Here is a 19733-nt window from a genome sequence, read left to right on the forward strand (position 1 = left end):
GCTGCCGCCGCCTCATTGCTCTCAGGTTCGCTGCTATCTTCAAGACTGAGGTCCCTAAGAATCAATAACATCGAGTTCTCCATTCTTCGCAGTGAATTCCTGTTCCGCTTCAAGATTGTAGATACTTCCATTCCGTATGTGGCAACCGGCGTGATGAGACAGTGATAGAGTTTCTTTACCACTTCCCATTTCAGCTTGTGCTCTGTTAGAAACGAGCAGAGATGGTGGAACGCTTTGTAGGCTTTGTTTATTCGCTCGGACGTTGTTGATCCTCTTGTGAGACTGCTTGTTATGTAGGCGCCAAGATATTTGAGCGTAGTCACCACCGCCAGCTCGTACTTCCCGAAATTCCTCATCGTGTCTGGGGCTGTGTTATTCGTATCGTATGGGTCCCGATACAACACCTTGGTCTTCTTGGTATTTAACTCCAGTCCGATCGACGCAAGCAAGGGTATGATGAGGTCCAAAAGCTTTTCCACATCTTCCTCCTTGTCCAAAATTACGAGCAGGTCATCAGCATATCCAAGGATGCATGGGAGTTTGATGTTGTGTCCTTGTCCAAGTTGAAGTTCGGGCCACAGATCCTTTAGGGTGGTTAGCACATGGTGCAGAATCAAAATAAAGATGTCCGGACTGATAGGGCAGCCCTGTTTTATGCCCCTGGACTTCTTCCTTGTAGTCGTACGTTGTCCAAACCACTGAACGGATGTGGATTCCATCAGGCATGCTTTCAGGATCCGGTTTATCAGTGCTTTTGACGTTCCTAAGTCCTGCAGGATAGGGATCGCCTTGGAGGTGTCAACATTATCGAATGCTTGTTTCAAGTCAAGCGATACCAGAATTGTCTGGCACCCTTTTCTCCATCTCTCGTCTATAATCCTCCGAAGAACGAAGATTTGGTCCTTAGCACTTCTTCTTGACTGGAACGCCATTTGGTAGAACGGAATCGGCTGAGTTTGCTCCCTCAGTCGATTTAGGAGAATCTTGGCGTACACCTTATATGCCACCCCACAGAGCGTAATACATCGGTAGTCTTCCACGTGTTTCGCGTTCTGTACCTTAGGGATTGGCACCTGTAGCGTTGTGTTCCACGAGCTCGGGATTTGGTTGGTCCTGAACACTTCTTTCAAGAGCTTGGTCAGCTCCTCTAGAAGGGCTTCCGAGCCGTACTTGAGGAACTCATTCCTCATTCCATCAAGTCCCGGCGCTCCTTTGTTCCTTGTGGCCCACAGAATCTGCCGAACCTCTTCAAGCGAAGGCTCTTGACCCGGCCTACGTCCGTCATCTTCTGGCAGAAGGTTTAACTGGTCGCCTTGCTCTGCGCTTGTGTTTGAAGCCAGCTTCTCCTCCCATTTTCTAATGCTGATGAACGTTCGGTTTTTGTTTTCGCCCATACGTTTGTGCATTTTGACAAACCTGAATGTCAGGTTCATCTGCGCAAGGCTGCTCTCGTTCTTGATGTCCTCCAGGAACTTGTCCACCTTGTCAGCAAAGTGTGCCTTGTACGCGTTCCTCTTCTCCTTAGCTGCCTTTCTCGCCTCGGCCCTCAGAGATCTGTTATTCCTGTCCGCCAGTACCCTTTGTTGCGCGATAAAGTGTTGTTTGTGTGCTTGCTCTCTTCGGGGGGTTGGAGGAGATCCCTGGGTCTTGAGCGTTGCCTTTGCTGCTCCCATTACCGATGCCTCTACTCGCTTCCAATTTTCCTCTACGCAGTGTTCGTCCGCCACGGAGTTGATTGCAAGCAGCCGGTCCACCTGTGTCTGATATTTCTCTCGCTCCTCATCGTCTTTCAGTCGTTCCAAATCAAACCTCGGTTTTTTGGCTGCTCTTACCTGATCCTGACTCTTCCTTTTGTCCGGTCTCTGCTGGCTACGGCTTACTGGTGGCATTCCCTGTTGATCCTTTTTCAAACATACACAAACTACCATCTTGTGGTCGCTCCTGAGCTCTCCATCAAAGAACGCCTTCACACGTGGAAGTTTCATGAACTCCATGCGAGACATGAGCACGTGGTCGATCTGAGACATACTCCTGCCCTTGGACCATGTTACTCTCACAGATGATGATGCGCTGAAAGTCAGCTGGTCCTTCAACCTAAAGCCGTGTAGTAACGACTTGAGGCCGAGCCCGTTCGCGTTGCAGATGTCGTGATGAAGGTTATTTCCAAAAATGCCTTTGTCCTGGTCAGTTCTGTCGCGTATCCCAATGTGAGCGTTGAAATCGCCGACAATTACGACATTTCGAGCGAGCGATGCCGGAAGTGTCAGCAGGAAGTTCCTGATCTTGTGGAATTCTCCGCTCTCAACGCTAACTTCGCTTCTAACGTAGCACGAGAGGAAGACTACTTTTTCGCCAAACACCTCTAGCATGTATGAGCAGGAGTCATCACTGATACGGCGGAACATCCCTTCTTTGAACAGTTTCTTCGACACCATTATCGCTGTTCCTCCACCCATCCTGCTTCTCACCTCTTCGTTGTTTACATTGAACCACCAAAAATTTTCTGTTTGAATGGAACACTGAATCATCCTCGTTTCTTGCAATCCTATAATCTGGTATCCTTTTTGGAAGAAGAACAGATCCATGTCGTTCCTTTTTTCCTCTTCCGTGCAACCCCGAACATTCCAGCTCGCAAAGATCCACTGAGTCCTCCAGCTCTCATCCGCTTCTGCTTCGTTCGTCAACCTTTCTGGGTCCAATCCAACAAGGCTGTCGTTAAGCCCCATGTTATCCTGCATCCGCGTCACCTGTGTCACCGGCTGTTCCAATGTACCGGATGTGTCGTTACTGGTTCTCGGCATGCTTAATCGATGCAGTACCCAATCGTAGTGATTCCGAACTCGGTTTCTGCTTTTCCGAACCGCTAACCTGTACGCGATCTTTATTACTCCAAAAACCACTGCCTCTCGATTAAACGAAATAACAGGACCGTTCTCATAATATAACTCTATCTTCCTCTGTAGAATGTGCGCTGCCGCCGAAATTGATTCTTGGCCTCCCCATTCATTCGTCGTTGCCAGCCTCTCCAGGAAGTTGTTGATCTGTTCCTCTGTGTCTGCTCCCGGATACCTGTTATCCCGGATTGTATCCTCCAGAGACATACGGAAATCCTCCATGTGACTTCGTATGTAGACTACCACCTGGTTCCGCAGCTCCATGATTCGCTGGGTGTGACCCGCATCCGTTTCCTGTGTCCCGAAGAATTGACACACGATTGCCGCAAACAAACAGTGACCGTCGCCTTTTATCTTCCTCACTAGCACATAGCCGCCGTTGTACTTTATCGGTTCCATTTTGCAATTTTCACTCCGCGAACGACGATTGTTTACATCCGGATTCCGTTCGACTCAAATTTTTCGCGCCAAGACTTACTGTTACACACTTATTATAACATTCTAACCCTAATCTGTCAAACACATTCCTACTCTAATTTCAGATGACAGCTTTATACTACCCAATTTTGAGTAGCATTCTCACGACGAGAGAGTACGCATCCACAAACAAAAAGATTTGACGCGCCGTTACCAATGAATCCAAGTTGCGTTTAGACTTCACACTCTTAAAAATGGACGGGTGAACTATACCCTTAGAACCTACCTTTACGTGTCTGGGGTTTAGTACTATTACCATCTCGATGATAACCTTGCTTCATCCACATTTCGTTCTTTTTTCGTCTTCTCCCTCTCATGTCGTCGGGTCCTCGGCAATTACCTGCAAAAGTAAGAAAAACTGCGGCAGATACTGGATTCTCCATATTTACACGTCCATAATACACAGCTTATAATATTCTTATATATCTATGTTTTCTACAGCCCTACCAGTCCTAGAAGAGGCATCTGTTTTTTTTATTGTGAGTAAGCGCTTGTTTTCAGAGTTCATTTTTTCAATTTAAAAGGGGAGGGGAGACTATTTGCTTCAATGAACTCCTACTTAAGCCCTGGGACCATCTCTAACACTGATCACTCCTAGCTAGGAATTTACACCTAGACACAATGTAGAGATCCGATCGCAAGTGTTGGCCGGATAATTGGGTAATATTATCAATATTTAATTTTATAATTGAGCCAACCCGCTAGCGGCGACAAGATCCTTACTCATGCCCAGGGGGAAATGCTCGTTAAACCCATTAAAACGTTAAAACGTTAAAAAATTTGTCATTTTAAGACTTTGTAGAACAAATTTTAAAAAAATCCTGTTTTTCAATGTTAAAAAACGATTTTAAAATTTTTGATTTTCCGTACGTTCTACTCAACTAGTGGGGCAAGACGAACAACCCGTTGGGGCAAGAGGAACAATGCATGAATCATCATGTTAATTTGCTAACAAGTGAACTACTATCACTTTGAAACAACAGATTAGAATGTATTTGAAACGTTTCTTTCATTTTTAGGTTAAATAATAATATTTTACAAAAAAAATTGATCGTTTTTACGAAAAAAAAAATTACTTAGATGATAAATAGTAAATTTTCATAGTATCACTTTATTTTGTATAGACATATTTAATAAACTATTGTTTATCAGTTTTTAAGAACTTGTTTGTATTTATTTCTCAATAAAATATGTTGTTGCAGCAGTTCGTAATTTTTTCCATACTAAAAATCCATATGGTACACTTGCCCCACCTGAACAAGATTTTTTAAAAGCTCTCAACAAAAATAACCAATAGATAAATCATACTTTCTAATAGGTGCAAATCATTGGTTGGAATACTACTGCTCTAGGAAAAATAGCATTTTGATAAAATGAGCCTTATAACGAACCCTAAACTTTATTTTGTACTTTCCAAATATTATTAGAAAACAAAGGTATTTAAAAAAAACTTCATTAAATCTTATGCCCGTGGCGTTTACGTCGTTTTGGCGGTTATGTGGTAGTAGAATCAGCTAATAGCACTGCTAGCAACAATTCCTCATACTGGAAATAATCAAAATTGTAAAAATTACGGCCGTACGAGCGATTGTTCCTCTTGCCCCATATGGTCGTCTTGCCCCACCTTCCCCTACCAGAACAATACTTGATTTGAGCTGGAATGCTCTTTTAAAGTTTGGTTTTTCCTATTCAAAACTCGACTACCAAAATACGTAGTTTTGTGAACAGCTTTTCAAAAATATTTTTTCCAAAAGTGGGACTAGTTTGAAAAAATAAAAACGGGTTATATTTTCTAAAAAGTTACCTAAAAATGGCTTTAACTTGAAAACGGTGAACTTTATCTAAATTTGACTAGTGTACTTTTTGGTTGCAAATTTGATTTTACATCGAAAAATGAAGTTGAAAAATATTTGCGACCGATATTTCGATTTTTTGAAAAAAATCAGTAATGATTAAAAATTTAACTCGGTCAAAGATATTTTACACAACTTGGAAATTTTGAAAAATTTGCATTTTATGTCCCCTAAAATATATTAAAAAATAAAAAAAAAAATAGTGTTTTTTGCATATCAAGTTTTGTGACAAAAAGGTAAATAAAATATCACATTTTTTTACCGTGTACCATTTTTTTCAGTGTAGTTTTCATCCATACCTACAGCTTTGCCGAAGACACCAAATCGATCAAAAAAATCCTTCAAAAGATACAGATTTTTGAATTTTCATACATCATGTTTGTATGGACAGCTGCCAAATTTGTATGGAAAATTAATTTGACAAAATAATGATGCAAAATGGCTTCTTTGGGCATACCGAAGGCAGCAAAAAAGTTTCAGCCGGATTAAAAATTACAAAAAAAAAATCAAATGACCGGAATCTCAGAGAATTGCTCACCTGACATTATTTTGCCAATCTTCTGTCATATTACACCATGACATTTATCAATATTTTAAATCAATCACATTGTTGAGAACATTAGAGATAAGCCCAATTTTGTAAAAAAGTTACTTTTTCCAAAAAATTTGGATTTAATTTACATTCAAACGATAAACATTAATTTTCAGGTTCAAGAACTGATTTCCCAATAAAATTTATTTAAAAAAATCGACCCCCATGAAAACGTGACCTTCATCTCACTTCCGCAAAGTTCAATGCCACGTGCCGAAACGACTCTTCGTCGATGACTTTTTGCCAGTAAGTGTGGGAAGGTTCAAGTCACGAATAAATCAAACACAGTCCCGCCACTGCGTCCACATTTATCTACAAGTCCGAGGCACATGTGGTGATTTCATTAGTCGCGTTCCCTCGCTAATGGGCATTATTCCCATTGTGTACATTTTGTACTGCCTAGGGACGGAACCCCTCCGTGATATTTTTCTCAAAAGCAAAGTGCAATTGCAGTTTTCATGATGTTAGAGGGGAGAAGAAAAAAGGGGTCGCTCGTTTTCGGGGGTGTGCGTCTCAGCTGGAGAGATTAATTGGGAATTTTACGCCATTCGCCGACAGGACTGATTGGTGGAGGGTTAATTTATTGTGGCGTTTGGGTTTTTAGAATGGGGAAACGAATTGTTTTGCGGAGTTAACCAGCCTGATTCTGATGAATTAGAACTTATTCATGAATATTTTACAAATTTACAAACCATGTAAGTTAAGTTTTACTAAATTGGTTGTTAAACAAAAAAAAATCAAACTTTTTAAAAATAAATCGAGTTTATGAAACAACGTGGGAAAACCTAAAACAAATCAACAAACAATGAATGATATCTACATCGCTACTTCCGAATCAACTGACCAATCAATGACCCGATGAGAAAATTCACAACAAAAAAAACTTAAAAAAAAAACTCTGAATCCAAATGACACATCGAGATAAAGTGCAGTTCATCTCTTGCAAGTGTATGATGCTGCTGATGCTGTATGGCAATGATCGCGCTCTCGCTAATGAATTGTGGCCCTTTTGCTAAACAGCATAATGAAGCGGTAGAGTTTCGTTGTAGTGCTATGAAGATGAGCTGAGTTGAATAACAATGACCCCCACCACAAATGACTGATGGAATGACTATCAGCTGAGCTGAACCGATGACAGTGTGACTGCTCATGTGGGGTGATAATAGATCTTTGAGAAGATGACGCAAAGTTTTCTGTGCTCTGACTGATGATCTCTAGGTGTCTCTAGAAGACCTGCGACTAAAAACTAACTTCATTCCACTATTGTTTGTTAACACAAAGAGCTAACCTTAAACGCCTTAAATGACGCTTCGCCCTTTTGGCAGTGACGGGTTCCCAAAATATGCTTTTCCATTGATCGGTTTGAAACAAAAATAAAATGTATAAAATTATCTCCCAACCACCCACAGCGCTCCTAGCGGACACTAGCGCAAACAGTTCCACTTACTTGGCATTCTTTGGCTTGCGGCCCTCGATTATCTTGCGGATGTGGGACCGCAGGTGGATTCCCGCGTCGTCCGAGTCGGTGACGGTGGAACCGAACGCGTCGTGCTCGTCGCAATCGTCATCGTCGTCGTCGTCGTCGGTCGTTCCGTTGCAAGGCACTAGCGGTGTTTTGTGGTGGGACGGCGTCGTGTGCGACCCGAATCCGTCCGGGTTGAGCTGGAAATTTGATGGAGAATGGGAATAAATTTAGTTTTGATTAGATTTTTAATATGGCTTTGATTTTAGAATCATTTAAAAAATATCTGATTAAGAATGAGGAAATATCAATTTTCTATGATTTTGCCATTTTTCATTTGTTTATTGAGCAGATATTCCCTTAAAGGGTTAGGTACATCCATGTAGAAAATCACAAAATTTAATATAACAGAAAATTGATTAAATCAACTTAAGAGATGATTTTCAATCACTCCTGAAAGTTTCATGAAGGTATTTCATGATTAAAAAAGTTACAGACGATTTAGGCTGAAAATATTGCCATGCGCAAAGCGAACTGTCAAACTTTGCGAGCGTTTTTCTCTGAACACCAGGTTGATTTACGGGTGCCACGATATCTCGAGATGGGATAGACCAAATTGGCTGAAACATTGGGTGAAGACTTGCAAGACAAATCCTGTGTGCATGACGAAGTCCGATTTTGAAATTTTGCATTTTTTAAAAATACAAAAATCAAAAACTTTCGATTTTTTATAAGAAAAACATAAAAATATTATTATCTATTTTTTAAATAAACTTTTTGAAAATCGGCCTTCGTCATGCACACTGGACCGGTTTGACGAGTTTTCACCAACATTTTGAGCCGATATGGTCAAGTCATTGTTAAGATATCGTGGCACCCGTTTTTTGAAAATACTAACTTGATACAGCTGTATCTCAATAATGAAGCAATGACAACCAAATGTCTTCAAATTTATTTTGTTAATAGTTGAAAATGTATATTTTGATGTCCTGAAAACAAATTTAAAAAAGTTTGAGTTTGTGCTCAAACCAACCTCTGACATTTTTGCCGATTTACATGTATGTAACCCCTTAAAAGAAATTCAAGGTGCCCACATCTCAATAATACATAAAAGGTTGTTAGAGGCAACTCCTCCTTACATCAAAACTTTCGAAAGAATTGAGTTCGAAAAAATCGAGAAATTTGTTCAGCGGGTGATTTAAAGAAGAAAAAAATAGTTTTAATAGTATAATAATAAAATAAGCTCTAAAACATGCAATATAATCATAATTCCGTCGTCCTATTTCATAGGGATTACTATCCGCAAACTCACACGAATTCAGAAAAAGTAGCCCGACCCTTCTTCAATTTCCATGAAACTTTGCTCGCTGGGGTAATTTTGGTTCCTGATCAGGAATCCGAGGTTCATTTTTGGATATCTCGTGACGGTGACCCTTACGTAGGATCCCATTCAAGTTTCTGGATTTTTACTAAGGCACGTTTTTCAAAACTGTGAGGAGATAGAAATTTGTGTCAAATGGACTTTGATGGCGAACCCAAAATTCCGAAAACACATATTTAATATCAAAAAAAAAAATATAAAAAAAAAACAGTGAGGATTTATTTCTCCTGGAACATCTTAATTTATTTTAAAATAACGTGTTTTTTGTAAATTTATTGGGTTGTTCAAATGTTCCAAAGTTCTACAAAGTTCCCTTCTGGATTTGATTGCTTAGTAAAGGGAAGGTAGTGTATCATCACAAGCTGGATCTTATCATGACACCTTAGGGAAGGCGACCTATGAAAGGTTAACAATAAATAACATGTTCAGAAATAGCCACTGAATCCGCATTGAAAATGCGGCCCCGATACTTTTCCTGAGTCAAGGGAAAAACTAACTTTTACTTCAGCAAATTTCACACTCTTTTGAACTTTTTTGTGGCTACTATCAAAAAATTCTCATAAATTATAAGATCACGACTAACATTTCAAAAAGATAAATAAGCATTTAAAAGTAAATAAAATAAAAAAAATCAAACGTTTCTCAATAAAAAAATCGAAACGAATGTAAAAAACGTTAATAAATCCACCCTTAGGTGATTGATGCCTTCCTCACATTTAGAGGGTAATGCTATCCAAAATAGATACAAAAGGGCGGACCTTTCAGTGTTCTATCAACTTGATTCATTATTCATACCATCAGATTGGGTAGTCAGATCTTCATAATTCAGGGCTCTTATGTACTTATAACTTTTGATAGGGTTGCCAGATCTGCAATCTATTGAACTCATTGAAAAGGTCTTTTGATTACCTATCCAACAACATGTCGCATGGTAGATCCGGACAGCGTTTTCATCGAAATATATGAGATCCGGCCTCTAAAAGGCTCATAAAAAACACTTAAATGCTTATAACTATTGATAGGGTTGTCAGATCGTCTTGAACGCGTTGGAAAAGTCTTCTGATTACCTATTCAATGATAGGTCGCATGAGAGATCCGGACAACGTTTTCATCAAAATATCTGAGATCCGGCGTCCAAAAAGTGCATAAATAACACTTAAGTGCTTATAACTCTTGATAAGGTTGTCAGATCTTCAATGTCTTGTACGTGTTGGAAAGGTCTCTTTATTACCTTTCTAAAAATGTATAGCATGACGAGTTTTCTTACAAAAACCACCCTTTTTACAATCTTCTGAACTTTCGTAAAAATCGTTTTTTTAGCATAACTTTTGAAGTACTTAACTAAACTTTATTATTTTTAATAGCGACTTATGGGACTCCAAGACGGATCGAATGAAACCAAAACGGTCCAAATCGGTTCAGCCAGTGCCGAGATAATCCAGTGCAATTTTTTTTTATCAACATCCCACCACACATTTGCCACCATGACATTTGCTCAGAATTTGATTCTGAGTCGATATGTATACATGAAGGTGGGTCTAGGAGGGAAAACTAAGAAGTTCGTTTTCTGAGTGATTTTATAGCCTTTCCTCAGTAAGGTGAGGAAGGCAAAACACAAAATATGTGTTCCAACAATTGAAAAGGTCCTTGCAAATATTTTTCAATAGCTCATGTTTTGAAAATTTGTGATTTTTCAATGTACTGTACAGATTTTTAGCTGAACTTAAATACATATTTTAAAATTTTGTATTATAATATTTTGAAAAATATTTGCATGGGCCAGCATTGAAATAAATTTAATCATAATTAGACAAAAATCTTTGTATGATTAAATCAGGCCGATGCAAATATCTTTTAAATTTAGGAAAAACATTTCCATAAAATTATATTATTCTTGAATTTTTTTTTTATTTTGATGAAAGCTGTATTGCAATGAAATTACATAAAAAACTTGAAAAATCCTTATCCGGTCATCATTTATGCGTTTCCAAGATAAATGTTTTTTATTTAACTTTTCAAAATAAACGATTTTTTCGAAAACCTTTTCTGTTCATAATCTCATGCTTATCGCACGTACAATTTATACCTTTGAAATTATTTGGATCATCTCACAAGTTTCGATCAAAACTAGACATAATCTTCCCTTTAAATATTAAAAATACTTCCAGAGTTTCCACAACTTCTACTTGTCAATAAATATTTTTGAACTGTATTGATAACAAAATTCTAACAAAGTTGAACAATATGGTCAAACAATAATGCTTTTATTCTATTTTATTAGTTTAGTGGAAAATAGAAATCGACCATTAAATTTTCAATGGTAAATGAAATTATTTTCTTATTTTTTAAGATTTTATTTTCACAAGGGGAATTATGCAATAACCTTAAAAAAATGTGGGTAATTCTCTACCAACTCACACGAAATCGGGAAAAGTTGCCCCGATCCCTCTTCGATTTGCGTGAAACTTTATCCTGAGGGGAAACTTTTGTCCCTGATCACGAATCCGAGGTCCGTTTTTTGATGTCTCGTGACGGAGGGGCGGTACGACCCCTTCCATTTTTGAACATGCAAAAAAAGGTGTTTTTCAATAATTTGCAGCCTGAAACGGTGATGAGATAGAAATTTGGTGTCAAAGGGACTTTGATGTAAAATTAGACGCCCGATTTGATGCCGTACTCAGAATTCCGAAAAAAATATATTTTTCATCGAAGAAAAAAACACTAAAAAGTTTTAAAAATTCTCCCATTTTTTGTTACTTGCCTGTAAAATTTTTTGGAACATGTCATTTATGGGAAATTTAATGTACTTTTTGAATCCTCATTGACCCAGAAGGGTAATTTTTTCATCTAGAACAAAAATTTTCATTTTAAAATTTCGTGTTTTTTCTAACTTTGCAGGGTTGTTTTCAGAGTGTAACAATGTTCTACAAAGTTGTAGAGCAGACAATTACAAAAAAAATGATATGTAGACATAAGGGGTTTGCTTATGAACATCAGGAGTTATCGCGATTTTACGAAAAAAAAGTTATGAAAAAGTAACTTTTTGCGTTTCTCTTTGTTTCGTCGTCCGTGTCTGTCGCGGGTGACCATGAACGGCCATGATCGATGACGACCAACTTTTTCAAAACTTTTTATTCGTAAAATCACTTTTTTTTGTATCTACAAAAATCTTTTTCTTGGCATAACTTTTTAAATACTTTACTAAACAAAATAAAATTTAATAGGGTCTTAGGGGACCCCGAAACGAACAGAATAAGGCGGATCCTGCCAAAATCGATTCAATCAGTTCTGAGATAATCGTGTGAAAAAAATCGTGTCTACACACATCCCCACAGACATTTGTTCAGAATTTGATTCTGAGTCGATAGGTATACGTGAAGGTATATCTAGGAGGTGTATTTAAGAAGTTCATTTTTCGAGTGATTTTATAGCCTTGCCTCAGTGAGGTGAGGTAGGCAAAAATCTGTTAAGTACTTTTCGATTTCAATTTCAATTTTGCTTCAAAAAATAATGTCAAACTTGTTTTTACATAAAACTTCGATTTTTTTCCAAAAATCACAATTTTTTCAAAAAATTCATAACTTGGCTGCAGATTTTTTGACCATGTTTCTCTATGGCTCAAAAGTTGTGGATTTTTGTCCCCTAAAACATATAAAAAATCTCGAGAATCAAAAAATACCTATTTTGGGAAATTGAGTTTTTGTGAAAAAAAGATGCTTAAAAAATCTCCATTTTTTTCCGTGTACCTTTTTTTTCTCAAAAGTCCTCAACAATACCTACAACTTTGCCGAAGACATCAAATTGTTCCGAAAATTCATTCAAAAGTTAAAGCTGTTTGAATATTTACATACCATTTTTGTATGGACAGCAGCCAAAATTGTATGGAGACTTGTAGAATCTATGACATTTCCCCGAAACCCATATTACCGAAGGGACATTTCCCCGAATGCCACTTTCCCGAAAAGACACTTCCCCTAATAGTCATTTCCCCGAATTCCATTTACCCGAATTTCCCATTTCCCCTAATCGTCCACATCCCCTAATGCCACTTTCCCGAATGGGCCACAACCCCGAATGCCACTTACCCGATTAGTCATATCCCTGAATAGTCATTTCCCTGAATGCCATTTCCCCGATCGCGGTCAAGCGGAAATGCCCGGTGTTGGGGTGCGACTCTATTTCGCCCCGACTGCCAGCTGACTGATGTCATCGTGACAGCGGTCGCCGATCTGTCATCTAACCGGATGCACTCGATCTGTGCCGTCACTCTATTCCCGCACTCGCGCCGGCAAGACGAACTATCGCGTGTCTATTTGTATAATTAGGAGTAATCAATAAACGTTAGTCTTTATTCGTTCGTAATCATTTCTATTACATTTGCGGAATCGCAACAGTGGCGACGAGGTCGTGAGTGACGACCGGCTTGTTTGTTTTTCTCGCGAAATCTGACTGCACAGTACCGTGTGCCGTGCCGTTCGCTGTGCGCCGTGCACGTGTTTCGCCATGACGCCAACTCCGCCGCCGGACTTCAAGGAGACGATCCTGAAAATTCTCACCAACCAGCAGGACCTTATGAAGCGGATTACGGAGCAGATGGAGAAACAAGGAGGAAACCAAGGCAGCGAGCTCGTACTGGATTCCCTCGCGAGCAATATCACCGAGTTCGAGTACGACCTGGAGAAGGGGAGCTCGTTCGAGGCCTGGTTTTCCCGGTATGCAGATCTGTTTACGGAGGATGCATGCAAGCTGGACGACGACGCAAAAGTGCGTCTGCTGCTGCGCAAGCTCAGTCCCGCCGCACACGAGAGGTACACATCCTTCATCCTGCCCGAGATTCCTAAAAAGTTCAAATTCAACGACACGGTTGCCAAGCTCAAGTCCATCTTTGGCAGTCCGGTTTCTCCGTTTCACCGTCGGTACCAGTGCCTACAGACGGTCAAGGAAGAGGGTGAGGACTACGTCGCTTACTCCTGCAAGGTCAACCGAGCTTGTGTCGAGTTTAAGCTGAAGGACCTCAAAGAAGACCAGTTCAAATGCCTTATTTTCGTGTGCGGGCTGACGTCTCCGAAGGACGCGGACATCCGGATGCGCTTGCTTTCGAAAATCAACGAGACGGCGGACATCACGCTGGAGAAGGTAGTGGAGGACTGTAAAAGCATCATCAATTTGAAAAAGGACACCGGGCTCATCGGTGGCCAGTCTACCTCCACAGTCGCTACCGCCTCCACGCAGGCTGTCCGAACGAGTTCTCCCCACGGCAAGTTCCGGAAGAAGGAGCGGACTGGCGGAAAGTCCGACGTGCCAAACGCCCCATGCTGGTCTTGCGGCGGGATGCACTACAACAGCCAGTGCTCGTTCAAGGACCACAAGTGCCGCGACTGTGGCCGCACCGGCCATAAGGAGGGGTACTGTTCCTGTTTCGCGTCGAAGTCGAGATCGAAGCCGTTCAAAGGAAAGCAGCAGCACGTCAAGAACCACGCAGCCAAGATAGTCACCGTCAAGAACCTAAAACGTAGCCGGCGCTACGTGGAGACGGCGATCAACGGAGTTCCAGTGGACCTGCAGCTGGACTCAGGCTCAGACATCACCATCATCTCCAGGCAGAACTGGGTCAATGTCGGGTCACCTCCAACGTCTCCACCGGACTGCAACGTGCAGACAGCTTCCGGGGACAAACTGGGCATCGAGGCGATGTTCAGAGCAACCTACACCATCGGCGGAACGCACAAGGAGAGCAATTGCTATGTTTGTAGCGCTGACCTTTCCCTCAACGTTCTAGGCTCCGACTTGATGGACGAGTTCGGGCTCTGGGACGTACCCTTTTCGTCGTTCTGCAAGCTGGTCGGAACTCAAACACCGGATCAGCAAGTGGTCGAGCTGAAAACCAAGTTCCCCGAGGTGTTCAACGATCGCCTGGGCCTGTGCATCAAAACGCAGGTGCGCCTCGTTCTCAAGCCAGACGTCCAGCCCGTGTTCCGGCCGAAGCGGCCGGTGTCGTACAACATGGAGGCCGTCGTCGAGGACGAGTTGAAGCGACTCGAGAATCTGGGCATCATCACGCCGGTCAGCTATTCGGACTGGGCCGCTCCCATTGTGGTGGTCCGCAAGCCCGATCGTTCCGTTCGCATCTGTGCGGACTACTCAACCGGTTTGAACAACGCGCTCGAGTCCAACAACTACCCGCTTCCTCTCCCGGAGGACATCTTCAACCAGATGTCGGGCTGCACGATGTTTAGCCACATCGATCTGTCAGATGCATATCTACAGGTCGAGGTCGACGAGGAAAGCAGAAAACTCGTCACGATTAACACGCACCTGGGACTCTACCGCTACAACCGGCTCTCCCCCGGTGTCAAGAGCGCCCCCGGCGCGTTCCAGCAGATCATGGGCACCATGCTGGGTGGTGTTCCGTGTACAGCTCCGTATCTCGACGACATCCTGGTCGGTGGTCGCACCGCCGAGGAACACAAGGAGAATCTGTACCGTGTCCTGGAGCGGCTCAAGGAGTACGGGTTCACGGTCAAGCTCGAGAAATGCAGATTCTTCATGCGCCAGGTCAAGTACCTGGGCCAACTGCTGGATACGGAGGGCATCCGCCCAGACCCGGACAAGGTGAAGGCCATCGTCAACATGCCACCGCCTCACGACGTCCCGACTCTGCGGTCGTATCTGGGCGCCGTCAACTATTACGGGAAATACATTCGGGAGATGCGTACTCTTCGCCAGCCGCTGGACGAGCTGCTCAAGGAAAGTGCCAGCTTTCAGTGGTCCGACGCTTGCCAGCGTTCCTTCGACCGGTTCAAGGAAATCCTCCAATCACCGCTCATGCTGACGCACTACAACCCTCGCTTGGAAATGGTGGTGTCCGCAGACGCGTCGAATGTGGGCATTGGCGCCCGCATCGCTCATCGGTTCCCGGACGGGTCGGAGAAGGCCATCTACCACGCATCCCGAAGCCTCACGCCAGCAGAGTCCCGCTACAGCCAGATCGAGAAAGAAGCCCTGGGTCTGGTGTACGCGGCCACAAAGTTCCACCGGATGATCTACGGGAGGCATTTCGTTCTTCAGACCGACCACAAACCGCTGCTAGCGATTTTCGGTTCAAAGCGTGGAATCCCACCGTACACGGCCAACCGCCTCCAGAGGTGGGCCCTCACGATGCTTCTGTACGATTTCCGGATCGAACACATCTCCACTGACCACTTCGGACATGCAGACATCCTCTCACGCTTAATCAACTCCCACATCAAGCCTGACGAGGACTACGTCATCGCGTCGATCGAGGTGGAAACCGTCATCTGCAATGTCGTCTGCCAGTCCATTGAGCATCTGCCAGTTTCGTACCACACGATAGCTGCCGAGACTAGCCAGGACCGGACACTGCAGAAAGTCATGGAGTTCGTGGACAAAGGCTGGCCCAGCGACGCGAAATCCCTCTCCGGAACACCGGAGGTCCAGCAGTTCTTCGCGCGTCGTGACTCGCTGTACTTGGCCCAGAAGGTGCTGATGTACAGTGACCGGATTGTAATCCCGAAGAAGCTGCAGAAGAAGGTCCTCGAACAACTGCACCGAGGGCACCCCGGCATCGATCGGATGAGGTCATTAGCGCGCACTCTCGTTTACTGGCCCAACATCGATGACCAAATCTCCGCTCTTGTACGCGCCTGCCAGGAATGCGCGTCGGTTGCGAAAGCTGACACCAAAACGAAGCTCCAGTCGTGGCCGACCCCCGAAAAGCCGTGGCAGAGGGTACATGCGGATTTTGCTGGTCCCATCAACGACACCTACTTCCTGCTTGTGGTCGACTCTTTCTCCAAATGGCCGGAGATCATTCCGACCAAGCGCACCACAACAGCTGCCACCATTTCGATCCTCCGCAAAATTTTTGCTCGGTTCGGGAACCCGGAAGTGATGGTGACCGACAACGGCCCGCAGCTAACCAGCGACACCTTCGAGCAGTTCTGCGAGTCCAACGGGATCATGCACCTCAAAACAGCACCGTTCCACCCCCAAAGCAACGGGCAGGCGGAACGTTTTGTTGACACCTTCAAGAGGACAGTCAAGAAAATTCGGGCGGGAGGGGAAGATCTGGACGAAGCTCTCGACATCTTTCTCAACTGCTACAGATCAACGCCGTGTCGGAACGCACCTGGTGGGAAATCGCCTGCTGAGATCCTACTTGGCCGACCAATGCGCACATCCTTGGAGCTGCTGCGCCCGCCAAGCAAGTTCACCAAGGACAACAACAACAAGCAGGACCAACAGTTCAACGCGAAGCACGGTGCGAAGGAGAAGAGCTTTGCGGTGCGAGACAAGGTGTACGCTCAGGTGCACCAAGGTAACAACTGGAGCTGGGTCGCCGGAGAAGTGATCGAATGTGTTGGACGAGTCATGTATAATGTATGGCTCCCCGAACGACAGCGTCTCATCCGCTCACACAGCAACCAGCTGCGGCCGCGCTATGACGACTGCGATGGAGTACCGGATCAAGCAGAGCAGACTATCCCACTTGACATTCTGCTAGGCGCCTGGGGTCTAAAACCATCTGGAGATTCCACTACGACCGAAGCAGCGCCGCCGCCGCCGGCTGAACCTGAGGGATTGAGCGATCTACAGCGAGAGTTCTTGCGAGAGCTTTTTCGAACAACCAACACGAATCGACGACCACGGCCGGCAAGACCGGATCCTGAAGTGCCGCTGCGCCGCTCGTCGAGGTCACGGGTTACACCGGTCCGCTACGAGCCGTACCAGCTCTACTAAAAGGGGAGGTGTTGGGGTGCGACTCTATTTCGCCCCGACTGCCAGCTGACTGATGTCATCGTGACAGCGGTCGCCGATCTGTCATCTAACCGGATGCACTCGATCTGTGCCGTCACTCTATTCCCGCACTCGCGCCGGCAAGACGAACTATCGCGTGTCTATTTGTATAATTAGGAGTAATCAATAAACGTTAGTCTTTATTCGTTCGTAATCATTTCTATTACATTTGCGGAATCGCAACACCCGGAGCCCCGGAGCGCGCGCGTTGAAAGGTTTGGTATTATTCATTCAAATACAATGAATATTGTTACAGACTTTTTTTTATATACGTTTCTACGCATAATTGTCCCGTGGGTCTATATTCGCCCTATGTGTCCCTAATCGCCCCAGTTAGCAGTTGATCACCCTTTTTGTGATTCTCTTGCTATACAAAAGGTAAACAAGACATAATACTTAGTAAAACTAATGATTCCGTGTAAGAAAATACTTGGTGGGACAATTATGCGTAGAAGTTTGGTGTTGTTTTTCATGAGTTTCCGAACAAAGTACCAGATTATATGTGTTTTTCTTAAAGTACACATCAAACTAAACTTAAAAATGTCATAAAGTCAAAATCGCCCAAAACTGACATGGGACAATTATGCGTAGAATGGCAGTATTCTCAACACAAATACTTTTTTCTTATAAAAAATAAAAAAAAAATAAAAAATATACCTTGCGATTTTCGTAGTACAGAACCCCGTTCACACTGATCATTTTATTCACATTACTGGTTTGGGATTTGGCGAAAAGTATAATAAAAAAAAACTTTAACAAAAATTTGTACCAGCCTTATGTACCTATTTGTTTGATTTTTGGGTTTTTGAACAAAATTCGAAAAAGACATTTTTTTTTTTGCAAATTTCTCAAAAACAGCATCTAATTATTTTGTTGAATACAAATGTTAATTGAACTAAAAAAAAATCTAGTACAGTCCAGACTCGATAATCCGAAGGCCTCGGAAAAATTTCACTTCGGATAATTGAAACTTCAGATAATCGAATCACGATAAAAAAAAAAATTTCGATGCCTAGTTTTTTATTGCCGAGCTTAAGTATGACCCCTAAACTACGTTAAAGTGATTTGAAACTTTTAAATCCAAGATGGCGGCCAATATGGCGGTGTTGAAATGTTGAAAAAATGCATTTTATTATTTAATAGGCAATTGACTATTCAAATTTGACTAAAATGGGGTTGCAGAACTCAAAATTGATGTTAAAAAAAAGGAAAAGAAAAAAAAAATTGTTCGTGATTCGATTATCCGAAGTCCCATACAAACCTTCGGATGATCGAGGCTTCGTATAATCGAGTCTGGACTGTAATTGGGTCCTAAAATTAAGCATCAATTTGTGATATTATTGTTCACAATGATAAAGCTTATTTTTCTAAATACAATGAACGACCTCAAAGGATTTAAAATGGATTTATAATTCAATTTTTAAAAATTCACTTCACGGCCCTTCTTGGCAAAAAAGCTCCTACTTGACAGCTCGTTCCAAGGGGAAAAAATGTTGTCTTGTCAATAACTTTTTTTTTGCATAAAAATGAAAAAAAGCGTTATCAGAAGTGGTTTCTTACCGTTGTTCATAAAAATTTTCAAAGGGCTTTAATACCCAATTTACAACGTTTAATCAACAGCATACCCGAAAAAGCTGTTTGTTCGGTAAAATTGAGAAAGAAAATAACTGTTATTCATGGAAAAAGGCTTTAGCGAAAATGATGATTAGGGGATATGAAAATTCGGGAAAATTTAAATTTAAATAAGCGGCAATTGGCGTAAGTGTCACTTCGGGGAAATGGCATTCGGGGAAATGGCATTCGGGGATATAGCCGATTAGGGGAAATGATATTCGGGGATATGGCATTCGGGGATGTGGCTGATTAGGGGAAATGGTATTCGGGGATTTGGCCAATTAGGGGAAATGATTTTCGGGGAAATGACATTCGGGAAAATGTCATTCGGGGAAATGAGCTAGACCCGACTTGTATGGGTGAACCAATGACGCATATTTTGTCATAGGAAAGGCCCCCACAAAGATTCAGTCAAATCAAAAAATACAAAAAATAAAAATTGTCGAAATCGGCCGATTTCGTAGAGAGTTGCTCATTTATGTTTTAGGCCTATGAAGGATTGATTTAAAAATATATTCATTGAAAAGAGCAGAAAATTACATTTCAGAGTCTTTGAAATTTGATCCAATAGTTTCCAAGACATCAACTGTTGAGAAACCGATGATTAATGAGTTGACACTGAGGAAAACTCATTTTCACAAAA

General features: G+C 42.3%; 2 protein-coding genes across 8 annotated transcripts in view; one reads left to right on the plus strand and one right to left on the minus strand.

The window, feature by feature from the left end:
* The window catches only part of LOC120428373 (proton channel OtopLc), a 115749-nt gene that overhangs the window by 36893 nt on the left and 59123 nt on the right, over positions 1–19733 (minus strand). For 6 of the 7 annotated variants that reach the window (XM_039593524.2, XM_039593466.2, XM_039593808.2 and 3 more), the window contains exons 3-4: positions 7264–7478; positions 7105–7161 (exon numbers count right to left, since the gene is read on the minus strand). In XM_039593524.2, coding sequence (XP_039449458.1) covers positions 7105–7161; positions 7264–7478 — 272 coding nt within the window. The remainder of the gene's footprint in view (positions 1–7104; positions 7162–7263; positions 7479–19733) is intronic. The other variant, XM_039593664.2, reaches the window with a different exon arrangement.
* Positions 12829–17623, plus strand: LOC128093027 (uncharacterized protein K02A2.6-like). Its single transcript, XM_052708520.1, has one exon. The coding sequence runs from the start codon at positions 13163–13165 to the stop codon at positions 17417–17419; it is 4257 nt and encodes a 1418-aa protein (XP_052564480.1). The 5' UTR covers positions 12829–13162; the 3' UTR covers positions 17420–17623.

The sequence above is a fragment of the Culex pipiens genome, chromosome 1, assembly GCF_016801865.2.
Source record: "Culex pipiens pallens isolate TS chromosome 1, TS_CPP_V2, whole genome shotgun sequence".
In the NCBI taxonomy this organism is placed as follows: Eukaryota; Metazoa; Arthropoda; class Insecta; order Diptera; family Culicidae; genus Culex; species Culex pipiens.

Bases quoted from the DNA above. Each gene is read 5' to 3' on its own strand.
- LOC128093027 (XM_052708520.1), top strand. From the start codon at position 13,163: ATGACGCCAACTCCGCCGCCGGACTTCAAGGAGACGATCCTGAAAATT.